This window comes from Neofelis nebulosa, chromosome 7, assembly GCF_028018385.1.
Source record: "Neofelis nebulosa isolate mNeoNeb1 chromosome 7, mNeoNeb1.pri, whole genome shotgun sequence".
NCBI lineage: Eukaryota > Metazoa > Chordata > Mammalia > Carnivora > Felidae > Neofelis > Neofelis nebulosa.
In genome coordinates, this window is record NC_080788.1 from 110,706,881 (window position 1) to 110,731,335 (window position 24,455).

The 24,455-nt window shown below is 44.8% G+C and overlaps 1 protein-coding gene across 1 annotated transcript in view; it reads left to right on the plus strand.

Annotated features, from left to right (window-relative positions):
- The window catches only part of RHOJ (ras homolog family member J), an 86,211-nt gene that overhangs the window by 52,566 nt on the left and 9,190 nt on the right, over positions 1 to 24,455 (plus strand). The window contains exons 2-4 of the mRNA XM_058739266.1: positions 7,762 to 7,820; positions 18,502 to 18,666; positions 20,999 to 21,094. Of these exons, the coding sequence (XP_058595249.1) occupies positions 7,762 to 7,820; positions 18,502 to 18,666; positions 20,999 to 21,094 (320 nt within the window). The remainder of the gene's footprint in view (positions 1 to 7,761; positions 7,821 to 18,501; positions 18,667 to 20,998; positions 21,095 to 24,455) is intronic.

Below are 24,455 nucleotides of genomic sequence, written 5' to 3' on the forward strand. Positions count from 1 at the left end.
CCCCGCTTCAGGCTCTGTGCTGACAGCTCGGAGCCTGGAGCCTGCTTCGGATTTTGTGTCTGCCTCTCTCTATGCCTCTCCCCCACTCACATTTTCTCTCTCTCTCTCTCTCAAAAATAAATAAACATTTCAAATTTTTTTAAAATAGTAATAATACACTTTTCAGTTACCCAACCAGTATTTATGGAGTTACATGGAAGGTCCATGCTAGACTCTGAGATGTGCGAATAAAGAATACACAATGCTTTATGGCCCACTGAGCAAAAGAGCATGGAAAGAAGCTTAATGTTATTTGGGGGAATCAAGAAAAAATTATGGAAGTGTGTTTATGACTGTGGGAGTTTCCCAGACTGACAAGTGTGGGGAAAGCATTCCAGAATTTCTTTTCCCAGAATTCCAGGGGGAAGAGCCTAAGTAAAGGCATCATGAGTATTGGATCATTGGCGGGTAAGAAATAAAAGAGAGCTGGAATGGTAAGCCAGGGCCAGACTACAAGGACTTTGTACACTCTTGGAAGGTGTTTGAAGTTGATCTTGGAGCTGTTCAGGAGCCACAGCTGCATGAACTCTGATGGCAGGAAGGAAAACCAGCAGATGAGCCTGGGAGAACCGGATGTGGATCAGGAGGCCACTGACAAGGCTGGGAATGAGGGACTGCACGGGAACAGCTACAAAAAGGCTAAAGAAGAGTCCCATTCCTGAGGTACCTAGCAGGTGGAATTGGCAGGATGTGGCAACCAAATGAATGCTGTGGAAAGAAAAGCGAGGCCAAGCAGGACTCTGAAATTCCAGGATGTGGACGTCATGGAATCACAGCTCTTTGAAATTCCTTGAAAACCCTTGATGGGAACACACTATTAATGTGAGCCTCCCCAGTCGGTTCCAAAAGCCCTGGAACTAAACAAGCTCTTCCCCCCCCTCCTCCTCCTTCTCTTCCGTCATCAAACAAGTACTGGCGGGGGGCAGACCTTTCCGGAACACACACCCCAACCCAGAACCGAGGCAGCTTCATTCCCACAAGCTCTGTTCTCAAAAGTACTGTTATTTCAGAAGTCATTTGTTCAGTGATGCCACCTGACATCTTCATAAGTCTTGCTCTACAAAATCATCATGCTCACGCTCCCTTTTGCTCCTCACACTTCCGAGAAGAAAATCGAGACTTCGGGAAGCTGCGGCTTGCTCGAGCTCCCCCAGAGTTCCTTCAGAGTGAATTCACAGTTCCAACCAGTTCTTCTGCCTTCAAATCCAGGGCAGGTACAACCCAAAACAACTACAAACCAAATCCCCTTCATAATACCTAAATACCTAAAGGAGAAAGGAGTAGGACCAGAGATGGGAGACGTATAGCGGGTATGTGTTACCCTGTTCCAATGGAACTCTCATTATTGTAGGACATACCTGCAGACCTAACCCCAAAAAGAGCCCTCAGTTCAGAGTCCTAACAGATTCTCGGGAAGGCTGTTTGGTTTTCTGCACAGTCTATATTCTGCAGGAACAACACCTCAGGCTTATACATCAAGTAAGAGACTTCCCCAGGCAACTTTTATTTCAGGGGGGATGGGAGGGAATGAGGGTGGGGAGAGTCTGCAGCTCACCAAACAAGAAGCATTCCTTGCAAAGAAGGGGGTAGAGCTGGCTGGGATAGGCCAGCGTAGATGGGTGAGAAAGGTTTCAAGCCACATGAAGAGAAATATATATGATGGAAGTTTGCAACCCACCAGGAAGGAATTCACGACCAACTCATATTTAGGAAAATGTATTGTTACAGTTTTCTAACTTATTTTAACTTGAAGGAAATCTCAGATGCTTCTGAGTTGGTCCCTTAAAAAATGAACATGCACACTTTGAGGCTTCAACCAGGTCACAAACGCACGTAAGCAGCGCCTGAGAGCAGCCAGTGGAGCTAGGTAGATCACTGTCCCAGACACATTCTTCCAGAAAAGAAGAAGAGCAGGGGATGAGGGTCAGAGCGGTTCAGAGTGGGAAAAGGTCAGTGGCTGATGCTGAAGGTGTCCAGTCAGCAAGCATGATGGGAGTCAGAATCGAGAGTTTTCATTTAAATCTCCCTTTCTTGCAGCCCCCTGGACACAAGACAAGCCATTGTGATGATTACCCCTAGCTATGAACAGCTTAGAAAGAGTTTTGTTTTTGTTTTTGTTTTTTTTATTTTACATCCTAATTAGTTAGCATCTGGTGCAACCATGATTTCAGGAGTAGATTCCTTAATGCCTCTTACCCATTTAGCCCATTCCCCCCCCCTACAACCCCTCCCGTAACCCTCAGTTTGTTCTCCATATTTATGAGTCTCTTCTGTTTTGTCCCCCTCCCTGTTTTTAGATTATTTTTGTTTCCCTTCCCTTATGTTCATCTGTTTTGTCTCTTAAAGTCCTCATATGAGTGAAGTCATATGATTTTTGTCTTTCTCTGACTAATTTCACTTAGCATAATACCCTCCAGTTCCATCCACGTAGTTGCAAATGGCAAGATTTCATTCTTTTTGATTGCCGAGTAATACTCCATTGTATGTATGTATGTATGTGTATATATATGTGTGTATGCACACATATATATACACACACACCCCATCTTCTTTACCCATTCATCCATTGATGGACCTTTGGGCTCTTTCCATGCTTTGGCTATTGATGATAGTGCTGCTATAAACATGGGGTGCATGTGTCCCTTCAAAACAGCACACTTGTATCCCGTGGATAAATGCCTAGTAGTGCAATTGCTGGGTTGTAGGGTAGTTCTATTTTTAGTTTTTTGAAGAACCTCCATACTGTTTTCCAGAGTGGCTGCACCAGCTTGCATTCCCAAGAAAGAGTTTTTATACCCCTTTAGGGTAAACACAATTTGTTCATTTCCAGGTGATAGAGCCCTACCAGCTTGCCCCACATCTCACCAAATGAGTCACAAAGTATGAACTTGAACTCAGACATGAGCAGAACTCCTCTGAAGCTTGGATATAAGGCCAAGAGCATGAAACTGTCCTTCTGCTGTCATGCCGGGACAGTGGTTAGCACCCTCCCCCCAGGCATTAATAATCCAGGGGAATGTACCTTTGTCTGATTCTTCTATTAACTAAAAGTTGAGATGGTCTGAAGGTGCATGTTAACTTGTAAATCTTGTCAGGTAGACATGCAAATAATTCCTGTTCCGTAGAAAAGAGAACACCCCAGGTTATCTTTTCCATAGGACAACATCCAGTCTCCTAGTGAAGCTGGTCACCTCATGTCAACATTTTGCTTTTTAAGTACCTATAAATGTCAGCTCTTCAAAACGCTCCTTGTACAAGATTTATCATCTTACTAGTTCTCTCATCAATGAGTTAATAAAACTTTGACATATCTTCATTCTATATTTAGCTGAGAGCCATGTTTTTAACTTGCCTAAAATTCTGTTTCCTGCCATGTATATCCTCTAGTGTTTCTTCCTCTGAAACAGCACCTTTAAGGTATCACATCCACACACCTCTTCAGATCTGCCTCATCCTACCTCCTCCAAGAGAGCACGCTCAACATGAGAGATGCAGAGAGCAGGGCATGTGCTGGGAAAGGAACGGAAGCTCCCTCCTGACCTGGAATTTTCACCATTCCAGTCCTTTGGATTCATCGTATATTCATCACATTGACTTCAAAAGACTGCTCTTGGCAGATGAGACCTTCCAGTCCACCACGTAGCAGGGGGAGGGACGTTGGATCAGATTCCTAGTGCTGGGCTGGGCTGGCGGTTTGAGCTGGTTTACAGGGAATGGCCAACACTTCCTCATCCACTCGGTGCCAGGAGGTGACTAAATGTCAAGAGGAGAAGGCTCAGAGCCTGCCTGAGTGAAGCTAGCCGACCCTCCAGAGAGCAAACCCCTGACTTAGACTTTATTAGCACCTCTTCCAGCTCACAAAATTAACCACTCTGATCTGCATAGAGGAACACAAGGAAGCAAAGAGTTTAATGGATTTGGAGAAGACAGCCTTCATTTTACATACTTAACAGGTCACTGACAACTTTTCACACTCTACTGAGAGAACCATCTGAGCCCTTAGCAGGTCCTTTGACCCATTCTCTTGAAAGCCTCTCTAAGCTCAGTAAACAACTCTAATAGCTCCAAGAATAGAAGGTGGTCTGGGATTTTAGCCTGACGTTGTCTGCCAGGCAGATTTGCTGGCTGCAGGCGCTTCCCAGCATTAGTGTCTTGCCAGAGAGCTTCTAGCCGCGCGCAGCTCTGCACATTTTGAAGGACCTTTCTTTTGCCTGAGTCACCTCTGGTGCTCCATTCCTATACCGTGTGTTAAGCATCTGTTGCATATACCAGCAACTGTGCTGTGTGTTCTGCAGGATGTGAAGCATGGAGAGTCTGTCCTCAAGGGTCTTCCGATCCAGTGGGAGATACGAGACACAGATCTAAACAGCTATCATCTGGGGTAGAAAGTGACCAGTAATTCACAAATATCATGAAATTTTGTGCCAGTTAATATGCACTGCGTATACAGTGGAGAGCAGCGCAGACTGGCTCTTGTCATTACTAAAGCTTCAGGAAAGATCTGTCGAGGAGGGAAGGTAACAATTGTGGAGCACTCACTATGGGCCAGCCTGTGTACCAGGCATTTTCTCATTTAATTTGCTCTCTTTGGGAAGTGATGTTATTCCCATTTTTAACAAATGAGAAAGGAGAGGCTCAGAGATGTTAGGTGGCTTTCCGAAGGTCACTCAGATAGTGAATGGCAGAGACAGGTGTCGAACACAGAACCACCTGACTTAAAAGATCCTGCTCTTTCAGCCTCACTACATTTACTATTAGCATTTTGGGGCATGTCTTCCTTCTGTGCTGTTGTGACTGATTTGTTTCCAAATCAAGGAACTTTGTAGGATACAGGATAGCAAGCAATAAGGCATCCACTACTACGCTGAGATACGGACTCACAAAGCCATTTGCAATCTCCACAAGGCATGATTAATGCTCGGATCTGTCCCTCGGTCTTCCCTAGAATCATCTGTGTGATCCACTCATCTTCCTTCCGATAGAATAGGAGAATAGGAGGGCAGAAAAGAGAGAATAACAGCGCCTTCCAGGGGCTCTGCCCCTTTCTTTAGGATTCTTTCTACCAGGGCTGACCAAACACACAGACTAGACAGTCCCTACACAGCAAAGCTGAAAGCCAACACGGCTTCCGCCCAAAAAATGCCACCCTCTCTCCTCCCACCACTTTGCCTTAACACAAGGAAATTATTTCAGTTCCTTCTCTTTCATTTTCTCTGGAGAAAAGAACTCTGGATTTCATAGCTTAACAAAGCCTTCAGCAAAAATGTCTAAATTAGTGAGTCAGGACAGCCCTCCATGCTCACCTATGGGGCCCCATCTCCCCCAGTGCACCCTGGGTAGCAGGTGAACCACCCCTTGCCCCTCCCCAGTGCACCCTGGGCAACTCTTGGCCATTCGTGGGACTCAGCTTAGACATGTCCTCCAGAAAGCCTTCTCTGATGAAGCTCCAGCAGAGAGGGTGCGTGGGGATGTGTGCACGCACACATCACACACACACGCACACACATGCAGTAGGGCCCCCTGCACGTTCCCACACGCCACCAGCACCCACACACATGCACACATGCATAGTGATACAGTAATACCCCTGCTGTCTGCTCCCATACCCTTCCATGCTACCTCTGACATAGCATTTACTACATTGCGCGGTGCCCAGGCTTTGCCACTAAACCCCTCCTCCCCAGGCCCCATGACAGGAGGAACTGTATCTGGTCTTTCCACACCCAACACTGAGCATGGTCTAGGAACCCAATCAACCCTTGAGTGAGAGAAGGACAGACAGAAGGGAAAACTATGCCCAGACTCTCATTCCACAGTCCAAACTCACTGGGCTGGCACTCACGCAGGCCTGGTACAAGTCCCTGCAGTCAAAGGTACCCAGAGAGAGAAGGGTGGGGCCTGAGGAAAAGCAGCCTGGAGGGAAACCCCAACAGCGCCCCTATGACAAAGGTCAGTGCCATTGCTTGGGAATATATGCAGGGCCCAAAGGGGCCATGAGGATAACTAGGCATCTGGGCCTCACTCCACAGATGGCTCTGGGCCTGGAGGTCGTGGGAGGCTCCGAGAGGGTCTCCAGAACAGCTGGCCCTGACCTGCATGTACTGGGCTCACCAGAGGCAGGAAATTCCATGTTGTAATGGCTGGATTTGTTCCATTCATTCCTGATCCATGACTAGGTAGTGACTTGGTCATTAAAGAAACCATGCAGGCAGATTTCAGGGACATCTGACTGGGCTCCATGCATGCAGGAAGAGGAAAATATAACAGAACAAAGCTCTGGAAATATGAAAGGAAATAAAAATGTTTGAATGCCCCCTCTTCTGTCAGCATCGGCACCAGGGCTACATGGAACGGGGTTCACCGCTTAAAAACACAATTTGAAAGCTCATCGCAGTGGCTACAGCCATGTTATCAAGCTGAACTCATGTTGATCTGGGTAGATTAGAAAAATCATTCCTGGGGTCTAGGGAGGCAGCGCTTTTAAACAAGTGCTTTTCAAAGAATGAGCCATTGAGAAGTACTTAGCATACATGTAGTCCGGGAACCTGAAAACAAATAAAAGTAACAGCATAACAGAATCAGCAACTCTGAGCAGACTGGAATATCTGGCCAGGCTCTATAGGAGATACAGTGATAAAGGTTGCTATGCAGTCTGTCTGTCTTTCCTATACAGCTAAGGGTAGAAGGAGCCAAAAATCATCTTTCCCTGCATTTGCACATTTTTTGATCAAGTAGGGGGGGAAAAAATCACATTCTCCCACATACTTTACTTTCTTTTTCTAAAAAGAGATTAAACGGGGGTGGGGGGGGTGGGGGGGAGGGGCTGGAATTTAAATTGGCTCTTTTCATTCATCATGAGAATTGTATTACTTTTGCATTGCATGTGTTCAATCTGAGTTGAGTTTCAAGATGAGACTTTATTTCATTTCCAGACATGTACAGAGTAGTGGGTGTCCCTATATCACTTCTCACTTTTGGCCACAATTGCTTGGCAAGGCAGTGAACCTGCTGGGTAAATCAAACTGCCCACTTTTCCCTCTATATGCACCCTTTAGGTATGTGAAAGCGAACCCGTGCAACATCTCCTCTGGCAACTAAGGTTCAAAATCGTAATAAATCAGTTGGTCTAACGCACTGGACTATTCAACTTAAAAACAAAACAAACCAAAAAAACCTTTTTAAAATGAAGGTGAAGCCCTTCTCGTTTCATTATTAGCTTTGCCTTATAGACTCTAAACTATGTCAGTGGGCTACTATTCTGTGCTTTCGTGGCTTAATCAATATTTCAGGGACAGACAGAAGCAGAGAGAGTTCAAACGGAGAAGTTGCTTACACAATTCTGTATCCTGAAAGGTGGCTCCAACAAAAAAAAAAAAAAAAAAGGAAAAAATACCCTAACCAAGAAAGGGTCCAGCATCCTTTTGCTGCAGGATCTTGATATTCCAGGACCTAATGGGGATCAATGAGTAGCCTACAGAGTGTCCTAGTGGCACAAGTGATATTCATCTCACTTCAGAAATTTGGACTTGGCTGAGCTCATCTGCTCTCACTGCAGGCCAAGGTTGCCTTCACTTGCAAATCATGCTGTCGGCTTGGTTTAGAATATACATGGGTGAGGCATATGCTTATCCTTGCCGCCCAGGAAGATGTTGGCATGGAGACATGTGAAGCCTCCTGATGGAAGCTCACATTTATGGACTCTCCTCTTCTCTTCTCCCCTAGTGACTGTGACAGTGGGAGGCAAGCAACATTTGCTTGGACTGTATGACACGGCAGGACAGGTACGTTTTTGCTGTTTTGATTCATCAGGGGTTTGGGAGTGGGGAGAATGATCCATTTGGCTAGGCACAGGGGGACTAGCAGTACAGATATTACCTTGTCTGATCATTCGGGGCAAATTTATGGTCTGTCTAAGTGAAACTAAAGGCACATTCTTCATATCGTAAAAACATTTATAATTACAAAAAAAACTAACTCAAAGAAACATTACTCAAGGTGTTGATAGGCAAGTAACAATTCATTGATTGACGGTTATCAGTAACCAAAATAACACATTTGCCAAGAGTCTCAATTTCTTCCTGCCCATACCGATGCCAGATTCAGGACTAATGAGTCAATGTTATACATATTAGTTTCACTCATTATTTTTTTTTCATGCTATACTCTTTGCCCAGCCATTATTTGAATTGCCTAACGAGCTGTGGAAAGGTCCAAAAAGAGATGGGGGGTGGGCAGGTTGTGGGGGGTGGAGCATGGGAGAGGGATTAAGTGCTGGAAAGAAGAAAAACCAGGATCCTGAATGGTTTCCAGAAATGAGGGTCAACCCCTGCACAACTGGAGGTTGACTCTTAAATTCTCTGAGATTCTTGAAATATTCTCACTCTGTCAGAGATGTCTTCAGGTTGGAGAATGTAACCAACCAATTATGTAAGGCCATAGACTAGAAAGAACCCTCAACACCGATTCAGTCAGCACATGCCCTACTTAGATGAAAATGCCACCTTACCTTTCTTTCCTCACACCCCACACTCCACTCTGAAAGTTTTCTAATGTTATAAATTCATGGGTTGGAGGCAAAGTGGTTAAGCAATTGATGGCCGTGGCCCAATTTCTTTGATAGAGCTCTTGTTACCATTGGGTCATTTATTTAGGTCAAAATCAGCGGGTTGTTCAGTCTGTCCAAATTCATACATCTTAAGTCCTTTGGAGTGAACGTTGACCAGGCTCTTTCCCACTGTGAGTTTCCTGCTAATTGTTCTTTGTAGTTATGCATTTGTCTGGGCCTTTTTCCCACAATTATCTGGAGATATGTCTTTTTGCTCAACTTGAAAACTCTCCACTAGGAAAACTAAGAATAAATGGAATTCTCTTTGGGATTTCTGTGTGCATTTGCAAGGACCACATATAAATGTCTGTGGGACACCAGAGGCTGATGCTGGGCAGGCCCGGGCAGTGGGAAACTGGAAAATCTTGCACCAGACTCAAGACTCCTAAGAGTGTCCAGTTTCCCTTTGCAGATGGCTGTTGTAGCCAGCTACTCTCAGGAACTGGGTGGGGAAAGAGACTTCTCACCTCAATATCAAGACACTCAACTAGGAAAGGATGCTCCAAATGCCCAAATGGGAAAATTGATTTGGCTCCCCTGGTGAAAGTACAAGGGTCTCCGGGTACCTCCTGCTTAACTGTGCCTCCACCAGAAAGCCTCCTGGCAATAGAGGTGCACTGCTGTTTGGACTGGATTTGCCTACTTTCATTCAGTCGTAGAGTCATTAGGCTGTCCCCATTCATCAGAAACTCACAGCCTAAAAGAGAGAGGAGTTTATACCCTTCACTCCCGTAGTCAGAGTTTATGAATATAATCTAGTTTGAACAGTTCCGTGCAGCAAGGATTATTGCCTGACTCTGAAGCCTCTTGCCTTCTGATAAGCTCCCTGTGCCCCCACGCTCCCATCTTCTATAGCAACCCCTGACAGTTGTTAGCTTCTGTGCATTCACTGTCCCCAGAGCAACCTCCCCAGGCCTCTGTTTAATTTCAAATCCAATAAAACTGTTTAAAAGCCCCTATAGAGTTTAATTATTCTTTCCCACTGCTGTCCTTTTTAGAAAAAAATTTTAAATAACACGAGTATAGGAGTTGAAGCTGTAAGGCAGTATAGAAATATCTTTAAACTCCAAATTGAAGGAAGTAGAATGATCCAAACCTCCGACAGAGGTGAAGTGATGGGCACTGATAAAATATCACAACAAGTGGGTTGTAGATACCTCTTCAACTTAACTTTGACTCTAATGCTTTCCATCAGCTCCTTTGAAAGCTCAAAAGGTGGACAAGGTTCACAGGGGAGGGTGCAGCATGGGGAAAAGGAGTCAGAACACATCTTAAAGTTCCTTCTAGGCCTAAAATTCTATGATTAGGACTTTTAATAGACGACTTCAAGAAGGCTTAAAAGATCTGGAGTAATTAAACTAAATGATGGGAGGCTAGACTCAAGGGAGACCTCCCAGCAGTAAAGCAGTGTTAAATATTGGAGTGTGTTACACTAAAGGGTGACGTGCAATTCATTTTGCAGGATAATGGTGGTTTTCAAACTTGAACAGACGTCAGAATCACCTGTGAACCCTGTTAAAACCCAGCCCCTGAGCCCCACTTTCAGAATTTCTGATTCTACGGGTCTGGAATGGGGCCCAAGAATTTACACATCTAACAGATTTCCTGGTGCTGCTGCTGCTGGTCGGAACACCGTATTGTCAGAATCACTGTTCTGGAACCTTGCCACTCAAAGTGCGGCCCACCCACCGGCAGCATCGGCATCACCAGGAAGCTTGTTAGAAATGCAGATTCTCAGGCCCCACCCCCCAGCCTACTGAATCTGAAAATTCATCTTAAGAAGATCCCCACATGATCCGTATGCAATAAAAATTTGAGAAACACGACTCTGGAAGTCTTTGGTGGTCAAAGCATGGCTCCTCACCCTTCAGAGGCTGCAGCAGAAAACAACCCTAACCTGAGTGGATTCCCATGGTCCTACAACTCTGCCAATAAGGCTTTGTAACAGCTTTAACTTACAAGCATGATCCCCAAATTTCCATTCCCAGCCTCAGGCAGGATAATCCATCATCCTCAGTTATATTCTAGCAAATGTCGCTGAGGTCACATGCTCAAGGAACATTTAACTAATTCAAACATACTCATATGGCCAGAGTTACTAAGAAGAAAGAGAGGTGATCTCAAAACCAACTGATTCATTCCCGAACCGCACAAAAGGAAATAAGTCTCTGAAACCAACTATAGAGTTCTATCTTGCTGTGAATCACTCGATTTTCCTACATGAGTAAACCAAGAAGTAGTGTCCCTCCTCTGTGCCTTGACCTCACTGTGGGTCAGCGTTGATGAAAACAACCTCAAGAGGCACAGGTTCTGAACGGAAAAGTGATAGGAACTCAGTACTTCTACCTTCAAAGTCAGCCCAAGACAAAAACGGTCGCACCCGGCTCCGTCCGCATTGCTATGTCCAGTCTGCCCCGGACACCACTGCAGCCCCACCAGGCCCTCCTCGGACATGCTCCTGGCCCTTCACGAGCCTGCCAAGCATTCGCCACAGACGGTCTATAATGAAGCCACGTGCATACACGGCCAGCACATGGCAGCTGCTATTAAAATTAGCTCCCGCCCCGAATCCCTGAAGCAAACAAATATTGGGACTTCAAGTGGAATCCTTTGAAAACAAAGAGTTCCTCTATTAGGTGGAATCCCAAACACGAAGTGAGGCAACGTGAGGGATTGTTCCCAGGCTGACTCTGCAGGTTACCCCTCAGCTGACGCCGGAGAGGCAAGAAGGCCAGGCCCATAAAGCCAAACCTATCTAGGTCTCGCCAGGTCGTGCTGTGCGGCCCATGCCCCTACTAGTGTCTTACTGAAAGCATCTCTGGGAGGGATTTCTAGAGCTCAGATCTTTGGCTCAGCTACAAAGAATCCCAGAGCCAACTTTTCCATGACGTACTTGCAGGCCAGTCCGTTTTGAGTGCGTCATTAGAGACTAAGGGGACGACAGGGTGCCGGGGTGGGGACGCTGCGGCAAAGCCTGGGCATTTGCCAGCTGAGGAATGCCAAACCGGTGTGTCCCGGGTCATGGCTCAGAGCCAGGCATCTTCCCACCCTGCTGCCGGCCACATAGAGTAGAACCAGCCACCGCAGTGAGGCATCTTGCCTCCTGCTCTCGGTGGGCACACAAGCCATGTGGGTGAAGGTCTGCTCAGATTGTGGCCTCTCAGACCCAACTCCAGGATAGACATATCTCAAAGGCAGCACTTCCAGGGAGGAATGAGGATCTCCTGGTGTCGGGAGCCCCGTTTCTCAGCAGGGTGAACCCCCAGGTTCTCTGCACACAGGCCCCACACGATGCAGTGCTATTTGTCAGCAAGCACAGGATGACACGGAGAAACCACAGCCCCCAGCAGCTCAGCTGTCACCCGTGACCGTGGAAGTGTGGGAACAGAAAGGCCATCAGCCACACCCCTCCCTCAGCTGAGACTACACACTGCTTGTCTTCACCTGCCCAGATTTCTGAAGCCCCTCGGCCCCCAAGAGCTTAAAGAGGCAAGTGGCCAGGCAGGGAGGCAAGTACAGCTGGCGTCCATTAATGGCAACCCAGGGTCCACTTGGAAGGACACAAGCCTTCCCTTTTCCTACCGGCTGACCCAATGGGGCCATCAAGAGCACAGAACCTGGCACCCTCCATGGATCCTCCATGGAAAGTTTGCCTAAAACAAACTCTAGGCTTTGCCTAAAGCCTCAACACAAAAAAATATTTTTCCTCAATAAGCAACCCAACCTTCTTGCTCACATGCATCTTAACGTGGTTTTAGAAGTGTGCAATTTGGAGGATGTGAAAGAAGTTTGCTCACGTGACAAGTTATTGGTAAAAGTAACCTTAGGACACAAACTTATTTCTTCTCAAATTATAAAAAAAATAGAGCCATAGAGACATCGATTCAGAGGTGCAGAGTATGGAAGCACTTGGGTCTCTTTACTACTCAGAAAAAGTTACTTTACTACTTGGGTCTCTTTACTACTCAGTTTAGAAAAAGTTAATTTCGGGTTCAGCCCCAGGAGCCAATGAGGGTAGGGACACTACAGCCGTTGTTGACAAGACGGACTCTTGACCACCAAAGAACTTAATACATCCAAGACACTGCTGTAAGCGGTCTACACATACTAACACGTTTTATTCTCAAACAGCCCTATGGGGCAAGCACCTCATTTTACAGGTGACCTCATTTTACAGGTGAAGAAACTGAGGCGGAGAGAACTTACCCAGCATCACAGAGTAGTCACAGGCAGTACTGGGATTGGAACCCAAAGAATATGTCCCCCTAGCCCATGCTCCTAAGTACTATGCTACACTCCCACCCTCCGGATGTTACCCACATTTCCCAAACCAAGCCTGACAGATAGGAGTGTACTTGATGGGAGAATCCGAAAATGAGACATGTGCTAAAATCTGGGATAAATGTCACTAAGCCCAGGAGGACTTTGAGGCCGAATTCTACATCCAATTTAATGTGGGTGTGGGCTGCGGTGGGGTTAGGGGAGACTCAGTGCAACTCTCCTGTCCCTCAACATGTGGTCCCTGGACCAGAGACATCAGCGTCACCTGGAAGCTCGTAAGAAATAAATCGGTGGCCTTCACCCCAGACCTGCTGCTGCATGAGAAGCTGTACATTAACACGACTCGAGTGTGCCTAAGGTCTGAGGAGGACTGGTCAAATAATTTCACTTTGCTCCCCACCTGGGCCATCATACGTGGCTCCTCCAGACACATGTGGAGGGTGTTTGGCCATCTGATGAGGCTGTCCCTGAACTGTAGTTTCTTAATAGTTGCCCAATCCAAGAGCACCAGATCTGCCTTCAAACCAGTCTCCAGCCTTTGGGGTAAAGTTGGTGGAAAGTACTCAAGAGCCCACCTTGCCCCAAATCCTTCCCTATCCCCTGAGACCCCCAGCCAGCCAGCCTCCTTGCCCATTTTAGCCCTCCAGAGCCCCACTCAAGTCGCAAGTTTAGAGTAACACCTTGTCTCCTCAAGAAGCCTTCAAGACTGGTCTTCCATTCTCAACTTCGACATGAGAATGGGGGGCGTGAAATACCAGCTAGACCATCGATCCATTTCCCAGAGCCCCTTCCCATCATCCCAACATGTGGTCATCCAACCCAGGCTCGGAATGTGCCCTGTTGAGAAAAACTCATCAGCTGATACAAATTCAAATCCCCCAGCCTCCCAGCACCCAGCCCTCCATCTCACGAGGACACTTGCCTTTATTAATGCTGAACCCTCAGCCACATTTCATCGCCACAGCCTGTGGCAAATGGGGGCCGACGGGAGTCCTGCCGGTCCAGGTGTGAACCTCCTTCAAAGGTGTATTTGCTCTGTAGCCCTGATTAAATCACTCAATCTGTGTAGAGTTTCACTTCTTAAACCACAAAATCAGCTGAGAGGGAAGGAATGATAAGCTGCAGTTCTGAAGCTTGAGCTGCAACAGCGTCACCCGGACAATTTGTTGCACCGCATACGGTGCAGGCGCTCCCCAGGGCCTTGGCTTCGGGAGGCCTGGGGAAGGCCTGAGAATGTGCATTGCTCACAAGCTCCCAGGCCAAGGCTGCTGGTCAGGGGCCACACTTTGGGAGCCACTGCACTGACTGATCTCTAAAAGCTCTTGCAGCCCTCATCCGTGTTTCTCCAATTCAGTCAACTAAATACTCTCTAGTATTCTGTTATCACAGAGCTAACCAAGAGCAAGAGAAATGTCACCTGTCTCACTTCCAAATAAATTGAGTAGACATAGACTCTGAAGCAGACTCCAGGCTCTGAGCGGTCAGCGCAGAGCCTGATGTGGGGCTCGAACTCATGACCTGAGCCAAAGTCGATGCTCGACCAACTAAGCCACCCTGGCATCCCAGAGTTACACAGCGGGACTAAGCTTTCCACAGGAGAGATATCCAGAACACAGAGCAAGATAAAGCCCACTAAAGGCGAAGGTCAGAAGTCACTCAGCTGAGGGCCTTGGCTACCCTGCCAGGAGGGTAAATGATCAAAAACACCCAAACTCCTCTCCCATGCCCACCCACAGTCCCACAGGCAAACCCTGGTCTTCCTAACTTTTCCAGAATGTAAGCAGAATTCCTTTGATGGCTTCTGGGTAAAAAATCAGATAAACATGATCCTTTCAGACCACCAATTATTTGTTCCTACCTGATCCAGTAGTGACCCTTCTGAACATGCAATTTTGTCGGTTGGCGTGGAGGGTTTAAATATACAGTGTCTGCTGCCATCTGCTGGTAATTTCTAGCAAGTGCAGGCCATGAAATAGATCCTATATCCGAAGGTCCAACATTTCTTAGATTCCTGGGTCAAGATATATATCCGTATTAAGATATCCAGATAACTGAATTAAAAAAAAAAAAAAGATTAATCTGCTGCTTAACATTCTGAGCTGAAACAAATAATGGGGTCACAATGAAGAGCTGGAGCTGGATTCGGGCTAAAGAGCCCATCCCAGTATTTAATAGCTCTGAGACATTCGTTCACTACTGAACTTCTCTGAACTTACGTTCCTCTTCTCTGAAATATGAATGTTGATGCTGCCATGTCTCCGGTGCTAGTGAGGATTCAAGACACGTAAGTGCCTGAAACAATGCCTGGCCCTTCGTAATAAGCCCTTGATCCATCCTCAGTGACGAAGATAAAGATAATGCAAATCATTTGTTCTCAACTCCATGCCAGTTCCAACCAATTATATCAGAATGCCCAGCTACCCAGGCCCACTCTCCACAAATCGTGATTTAATTGGTCCCGGAGTGTGGGGAGAGAGGCAGCAGGGTGTCAGGATGGTCTTAAAGCTCCCCAGGTGATTCTAAAGAAAACCCTGCAATAAATGCCCCACAGAAAAGCCATGTGTTCGTTGGCAATTCACTGCGGAGAACCTGGTGTCATCCAATCAGTCAACGGCATTTATGGAATGTTCGCTGTGGACAGAGTAGAAGTAGGGCATGAGGAAAAAAAACAAACAAACAAACACCAGGATGGTCCCTGCTCCATTTATCACAATCCAGATGGGAAGATGAAGTGGCAAAGGGCAGGGGGGGTACCATGAGCAGCTGTAGATTGTGGCCTGGGAAGGAGAGTTCTTAGCTTGTCAGCCTCACAGCTCCCCTCTAACAGAAAGCCCCAGAGAGAAAGGAAAGCAGTGCAGAGACCAGGAGCAAGAAGTTTTGGTTACAGGGCTCGTTGTGTAAAGAGAAGGGGAGAGTGACAAGAAATGAGCTGTCCACTTCCCCACTGCCCTGTCACCGCCCCCTCCCCATCACCACCACCACATTACACGCACACACACGCACGGGCACAATTCAGCTGCTATGCAGCCAGTAGGCCGGGCCCAGCTGTCCACTGTGACCAGTGTTTATTCAGCAATGCACCCAGCTCCTACTTATTTGCTTTAATAGAAAAGTGATAAATGAGCCACGATCCGTGATTTTTGTATATTCTTTTAGTTTATTTTCTAGGACTTGGATTTTTCAGCATCCTTGCCATATTATGCTGCATTTTGTTTGGGTAACTAAAAATCTTTGCTTAGGAGCGGCGGGGTGGCTCAATCGGTTAAGCGTCCAACTTCGGTTCACATTAGGATCTCGCGGTTCATGAGTTCGAGCCCTACATCGGGCTCTGTGCTGACAGCTCAGAGCCTGGAGCCTGCTTCAGATTCTGGGTCTCCCTCTCTGCCTCTCCCCCATTTGCACTCTGTCTCTCTCTCAAAAATAAATAAACATTAAAAATAAATAAGTAAATAAACACCTCTGCTTAGGTTTTAGTAGTGTTAGCAAGAGTGATGGCGGCAGCCATGTGTACTGATTCCCTGTGGGCTGGGTACTTGGAGTATCTAAACAGAATCAGAGATCAGCACATGCTCATTGACCAGAGATGCCACATAACCCACTAAAGGACTTCCTTCTAGTCACACGTGTACATATATATGTGTAGTCCCTTTTTATAAAGACATCATGAGACTCAGTAGAAAGATAGCAAGGTTGATATTTTTAAATATCCATGACCTATTAAGGTTAAAAAAATCAAGGGACACAAGGGGCGCCCGGGTGGCTCAGAACCATGTTCAGGTCATGATCTCATGGTTTGTGGGTTCGAGTCCTGTGTCGGGCTCTGCTGACAGCTCAGCCTGGAGCCTGCTTCCGATTCTGTGTCTCCCTCTCTCTCTCTGGCCCTCCCCTGCTCACACTTTCTCACTCTCCCTCAAAAATAAATAAACATTATATATATATATATATATATATATATATATATACACACACACACATATATAATCAAAGGATACAACAATATGAACTATGTAATCAATTTATCTTTTTTAAAATGAACACATGTCTGTTACATATGTAAATAAATATAAAATATTCAAAAGGATACGGTTAAACCATGGCTTCCTCTGGGAAGAGAGGAAAAACTATTAGAGATTACATATTTGAATTGCAACGAGCATATATGAGTCTAATAATGTTTTTTCATGTTAAGAAGAGGAGTCAGGACCCTAGTAAATGAATCGCTATGTTGCACATGCCTATGTTTATGTGGTAAGTATGAACATACAGATTTGGTTGCCCTATGTATGTACGTAGTGTGCATATATATATGAACGATCCATGGTGTGTATGACAAGTATGTCATATTGTGGTGTGTGCAGATATGTATGTATACATAGTGTATACTTATGTAATATCAAGTATACACACACATAAAATTACTTTTGGCTTATGTGTTACTAAATTCTACGAAAATATAAACGTTATATTGAAATAGAGGATTTACCTCGGAACCTCCTAGAACATTTCACATACGGTGAAAGTTACTTGCTGATACTTTCCCAAAGGTGAGATGTTCCAATGTTTTACTTTGTCTTTATCTTCTTCTGCTCTGACAGCATATACATAAACAACCTACGTAAGCCAGAACTGTCCAACCAGAACATATTCTGGTTTGAAACCTGGGGAAAGAAGAATCAATCTGGTATTTTATTATTTAGGCCATGCTATGGCCTCTAGGTAGACTTCACAGGAAACCCCGAATTCTGAACTCTCAACCCTCACCCAATATATTTCTACAAAATTGTGCCGTCTGATTTGGCAGCAGCTCTTTGCTTTACATTTACAGCTAGCTTATTCTAAATTAAATTTGCATGGAATTTTTAAAAATTGTGTAAGAAGAGAACTGCTGTGCCTTAGCCGATTGTGCACTAATTTAAATCCACATTCAATACAACACAACTCCATTCAATACAGCACAAGGCAACGGGGAACTGTAATAATCCCTATTGAATTATACACATTAAATGGGTGAACTTTATAGTATGTAAATTATCTCACTAAAGCTCCTTAAAAAATTGCTTCCTAAGTTTTTCCTAAATGGAAGATATTTACGGGGCACCTGAGTGGCTCAGTCAGTTAAGCATCTAACTCTTGATTTGGCTCAGGTCATGATCTCACAGTTTGTGAGTTTGAGCCTGTGTCAGGCTCTGTCCTGACAGCATGGAGCCTGCTTGGGATTCTCTCTCTCCTTCTCGCTCTTCTCTCCTTCTCTCTCTCTATCCTTCTCTCATTCCCCGCTGGTGCACACGCACATGAGCGTGTGCATTCTCTCTCTCACAAAATAAATAAATAAATTTTAATTTTAAAACTTGGGCGGGGGGGGGAGTGTATAGAGATTTACAATCTCTATACACAGCAAAAGGTGTTTTTCTGACTGATGGCTCCTTTATTTCTAGCAATGCCTATAGGGAACCACCAGATCCCAGGGCGGGAGCAGGAGCAGGTCACGGGGAGCTGTGGTGGAATCTTGCCCTGAACATTCAAGCACGTAGGGCCCGCCTTCCCGAGTCTGTACAAACTCTTTGCTCTACCTGCAGGAGGACTACAACCAGCTGAGGCCGCTCTCCTACCCCAACACAGATGTGTTTTTGATCTGCTTCTCTGTCGTAAATCCTGCCTCTTACCACAACGTCCAGGAGGAATGGGTCCCGGAGCTGAAGGACTGCATGCCTCACGTGCCTTACGTCCTCATAGGGACCCAGGTTAGAGGCGGGTGATGGCAAGGTGTGGTGGGCAGGGTAGGAGGGCAGCAAAAAAGGAAAGACCAGGCTTCTCTTGAACAGCCTATTTCACCAACACTAGGGAAGAGTGTGTCTCATGTATCAACCCCATAAGTAGCCGTGCCTAAGATCTGCATGACTATTTAGCTCGTGGTCGAAAGAACAATAGAGCTATTTACACGAAAAGGAGGTTTTGCTGTGATCTTTAAAAATTAATCCCTCTGCTCTTTATTTTTAAGTAACAAAGTACTTTTTGAAGTAGACACCCTTCTCCAGTCCTGAGCCAGAGGAACGAGGTGCAGACGTCGATCGCGCTAATTACCTAGTCTTTTTTTTTTTTTTATATCTGAAATCTACAATTGTTTGAAAGTCACAGAATAGGTATGGATGTGAAAGTGACCCCAAAAGTCCAAATGGGCACATTACTCCAGGAGCTCCATAACACCACTGGAGAAAGACAGAAATTCACTCTTCTCTGTTCCCTTTAAACCTCTTGGTCTTTTGGATCTTAGGAAAGAAGTTAAAAACAGATGTATTAGATAAACAAACCTGTGGCTGTAAAGGGCCTTAAAATGTTTTGAAAGCTAATAAAGTTCTATAATTTGAATTACCAACAGTAAGCCAATTGTACAAATGTGTTCAAGATTGTTCCTACTTCTTATAATTTTGAAAGGATTTTGTTCTTTGCTAAATTACTATCCAAAGACACAGAAATGTAATAATATGGAAGGGTTTTATTATTATCTGTTTCATATGTTCCTGTTTTCTATTTCTCCTTTTATATTCTGACTGAAAAGAGAAATTTTTAAAAATAGTAAAAGCATTTCCTAGAGAAGAAATGGACAGAAGATTAACACATCCAAAAATCAGAGTATAGTTAATGCTCCTACTCTGAAAGAGAATTGTTTAAAAGCAGGCTTTTACCCTAATTCCAGATGATAATGTTTGACCATATTGACAGAGCCCAGATCCCTGCTGCCAAAATATGTGACAGGACATAAACCTCTCTGTGCGATTTGCGCCTCTTTTGTAATTGGTGGCACTACATTGGACAATCAAGACCAAAAAAGAGGGGCACGAGGGTGGCTCAGTCGGTTTGGCATCCAACTCTTGGTTTTGGCTCAGGTCATGGTCAGATCGAGACCCACACTGGGCTCTGTGCTGACAGCACGGAGCCTGATGGGGATTCTCTCTCTCTCTGCCCCTCTCTACCCCTTCCCCACGAGCATGTACTCTCTCTCAAAATAAATTAAAAAAATTTTTTTTAAAATAAATAAATAGACCAAAAAGAAAAAACCCACAGATCGCTAAAGCAGAGCAATGTGCTTATAAATGGTACTCTAATGTATAAATATTTCGGTTTTTCTTTAAAAGTCACATTTACACCCGTTCATGTGTGCATAGGTTCACATACACATTGAGATCTTTTTAAGTTTGTTTATTTATTTTGAGAGAGAGAGACAGAGAGGGAGTGGGGGAGGAGCAGAGAGAGAATCCCAAGCAGGTTCCACACTGTCAGTGCAGAGCCCAAGGTGGGGCTCGAACTCAGAAACCGTGAGATCACAACCTGAGCCAAAGTCACATGCTTAGCCAACCGAGCCACCCAACACCCCAACACAGTGAGATTGTAAAGCAACTAAAATATTTAATTAAATTATGAAAACTAATCCCAACATACAGGCTATTTTCAAAGTAGTTCTACCTTTGAAAAGATTAATGCTCATTCCTTAGGTAGACCTTTGGAAATTCCTCTTTAGGATATGCCTTCCAAGTCTGCATCAACATTCCTTAAAATATCCTCATAGGAGACAAATCTTTATCCCCATGAGGGTGAAGACAAAGATGTATTCAGAGCCAGGAAATAGACTATTAAGAAATGAGTAATATAATTTGGGATCAAATGAGGCATCACTGCAAGGTAATAAGACTGATCCATCATTGTAATATCCTGTAAGTGGGATCTAAAAATAAGTAGGAAATTTCAAAAACGCCTGAAACAGCCACAGAATTATTAGAGTGAGTCTAGCCCCCGAGGGAATTGCTTTTGGAGAAGAAAGCACATGGAAAACCTGATGTTGACATTTACAAAGACATCCCTTTATTTTTTCGATGTAATATGGGCATGTGTATGTATGCACCTCCTTAAAGAAAAGTCAGTCGGCAACTTCATAGATGTAAAGTGGTGGTGGGGAGAATCTCTACCATATCACGGTTCAAAATATCTACTTAGCCTGAAAAAATAAGTAAGCTTATCACACGTGGGTGGTTTTTTTTGTTTTTGTTTGTTTGTTTGTTTGTTTGTTTGTTTTGCCAGATTGATCTCCGCGATGACCCCAAAACCTTGGCCCGTTTGCTGTATATGAAAGAGAAACCTCTCACTTACGAGCACGGTGTGAAGCTTGCGAAAGCGGTACAGTCAGATTTGGATTTAATTTGAAATATATGCTGACGGAAGAATTTGGTGCATGGTTTGGAATGAGTGAGCTACGTGGACTTTTGCTTTAAAGTGCAGTGTGTTCAAGGATCCTCTGTCTGCTTCATACTGTCCCCTCTGTTCTAGTGACACTGGAAGGGACCATTTGGTTGGCGTCTTCCCAGCCACCATTGTCTGTTTTTCTTTTAGGAAAAAACTTGGTGAATTTCAACTCCTGAAGCACTTGTCATTTGATTTAGCAACATTTAGAATATCCAGTTCTGTATTTAGTGTGAATAAAGGGACTCATCTCACTACTTATTATCAATGTAATTTATTTAAACGACCCCATAAAAGGTATTTAGTGATTTTCTTGGGGAAAACTTAGATTAGCATCTGGCAGGGTTATATTTGTTGAATATTTTTCACCATATAATGAATAGCCACTTAGAGCGGCTGGATTATCTCACAAACAGCATCTAGAGCACTCACGTGGACCAGAAAGAAGATAACTAGTTGGAGAATCCAAGTGGCTAAGGACAGATAATAGCAACTAACTCACAGCTGAAACTGTCATCACAGACCTTTCTGCATTCTTGAGAGCTTAACACGAATGGTGATTTTGATGGGGAATTTTTTAGACCAAATCTTTGTCTCCCAGTGACCACCAAGATGTGTGCAAAAACAGACACTAAAATGGACACTAGAGGAGGTGTTTTATGCAAGAGGAGGCTTTTAAATCGTATTTCCATAACCTGAGTCACTTCCTCATTGATAGAGTCACAAACCCATAGACCCAGACTAGAAGTTTCAGAAATTGCTTCTACTTTCTTTTTTTTAAAACCAGTATTATTTTTTGTTTGTTTCTTTTATTTGTTTCTGAGAGAGAGCAAAAGTGCAAGCAGGGGAGGGATAGAGAGAGAGGAGACGGCAAGAATCCAAAGCAGGCTCCACACTGTGAGCCCAGAGCCCAGCATCAGGCTCGATTCACAAACTGTGAGATCATGACCTGAGCCAAAGTCAGACTCTTACCCGACTGAGCCACCCAGGCGCCCCTCTTTTACTTCCTAAAGTAACTAACCCTGCAAAACTGCGTGCCCTGGGCAGAATAGGAGTCACCCTTTTAAACTGGCCAAGAAAAATATTATGTACAAATTCTTCATAAATAAAAATGTGTGTGTTTCTCTTCTGGAAATTTTCTTATAGGCACCAAAAGTAAGGGATACACTCGAATAGAAATGAACTAAGTAGAATTATGTTTATATGGACACAATACATGAGGATATTTCACAAGTACTTGAGACAACACTTCCTACTTCTGTGAATGTCATTTTACAACTACTAGTATGAGCCATTCATTGAGTTCTTGGGATACTAAGCCCTTTACAGGCGCTCTGTCTCATTTCAGCCTCATGGTAACGCGCTGAAGCAGATAGTGTTTGTCTCATCGTACAGGCAAGGAAACAGAGTCTTAGGGAGATGAAAATGTTGGATTCACACAGCTGATAATGACACAAGCAACTCTAATCCAGATCTGTGGATGTCACCGCTGTGTACCCGACCATGATGTAAACTGTCTCCTCCAACCATTTATCTTGCCTTCTGTAAAATGGGTACATGTCTGGAGGTTCTTCTACCTATTCCTCAAACATTCAGCTTCACTTCTCTCACTAAAGGTACATAAACATCAAGCCACGAAAGCAATCGTATGTGATTCCCAGCTATCCGTTTTTCACGAGCAGGTCCCAGAGGCTCCGCACCAGCTTTCTGCATGAACTTGGTTTCCGCTTCCCCTGCTTCCGTCCTATCTCCACCATCATGTTGTCAGTGTCCTAGCCTGACTTCTCATTTAGGAAATTGTTTTTCCCTCTGAAAAGAAGTCAGTCCAAAGCCTCCCATCTCGTCTCGTACTTATTTTAGGAACAATGGCTGAGTTCACCACTTTATTGCCTTTTGCCAGTTTCTCCTAGCAACTGCTCTCGGATACGGAGAGAATCGTGTTTAGCTTATGAAACCCAATTTAGAAGAAATCCAAGCAAGAGTTTAACTTGTTTCATCACAATTCATGTAATTATAGAGATGCTTTAAGTCTCTCTGCTCCCTGACTTTCCTGTCAAGTAGTTTATAATAACAGCTAGCATTTACGGAGCGTTTGCAGTGTGCCAGGCTTTCTGCCAAGCGCTTCACATGCCATGTCTTAATTAATTCTCACAGCAACCCCCCGAGGTGTGTCTATTATTATTTCCACTTTCCTAGAGGAAACTGAGGCTCAGAGAGGCTGAGGTCACACCGCTAGAAAGCAGCAGAGCTGGGGTATGACGCTGCTTTAACCAACATGTTCCTCTGCCCCCCTCCTGTAGTCTGTAAAGAAACCTGGAGTCTTGGGGCTTCTTTTCTATACACTGAAGCCCTGTACTTTAATGTGCATCTTCTCCCCATAGTTCAAGTGCTTTGCAAGTTCAGGTCTTTCATATTCAACTCCTTTGGGTCAGTACCTTTCCATTTCCAGAGCATTTTTCTTCTGTCATCTCTCTTTGGCCGCAAAGGGCGTTTTATTTTCAAAGGCCACTTTCATACCATACATAGTTACCATTCTTTACACTTGTCAAAAGTCTACCACATTTACATAAATATTTTTGCATCCAATGGTAATAAGTATTCATCGTTACGCCTCTGCTTGTTTTATCCTCCCTCTCCTTGTCATTATTGCATTTGTTCATCCCCAGCCAGCTTCCTCATGGGCGCATGTCCACACTACTACTGGCCGCACTTGTCAATAACGCACTGAACACCTCACATGCGCCAGCCACCCCGCTGCACTTGAGCTCTAAGATTATAATTCACTGGGCATTCGCTTTCCCAATTCCATCTGATTCAACCTGACCATGATTTTCTAAGTTCAGACTTCCTAAGGTATTTCTTGACAAAACGCTTTGCCATTTTCCCTTTTTCCAGCCTTTGGCCTCTTTTTCGACTTCTTCTGCTATCTTCTTCACCCCGCGCCTTCCTCACTCTTTGTCTTGGTACCCGTTTCCTGCTGGCTTTGTAACATGTATGCACCAGTGGGTTTAAAGTGGCAAAATTGCTGGGGTGCCTGGATGGCTCAGTCGGCTAAGCACCCGACTGTGGTTCAGGTCATGATCTTGCGGTCAGTGAGTTCGAGCCCCGTGTCAGGCTCTGTGCTGAGCCTGGAGCCTGCTTCAGATCCTGTGTCTCCCTCTCTCTCTGCCCCTCCCCCGCTCATACTCTGTCTCTGTCTTTGTCTCTCTCTCTCTGTCAAAAATAAATAAACATTAAAAATAAATAAAAAATAAATAAATAAACATTAAAAAAAAATTTTAAAGCAGCCAAACCACTG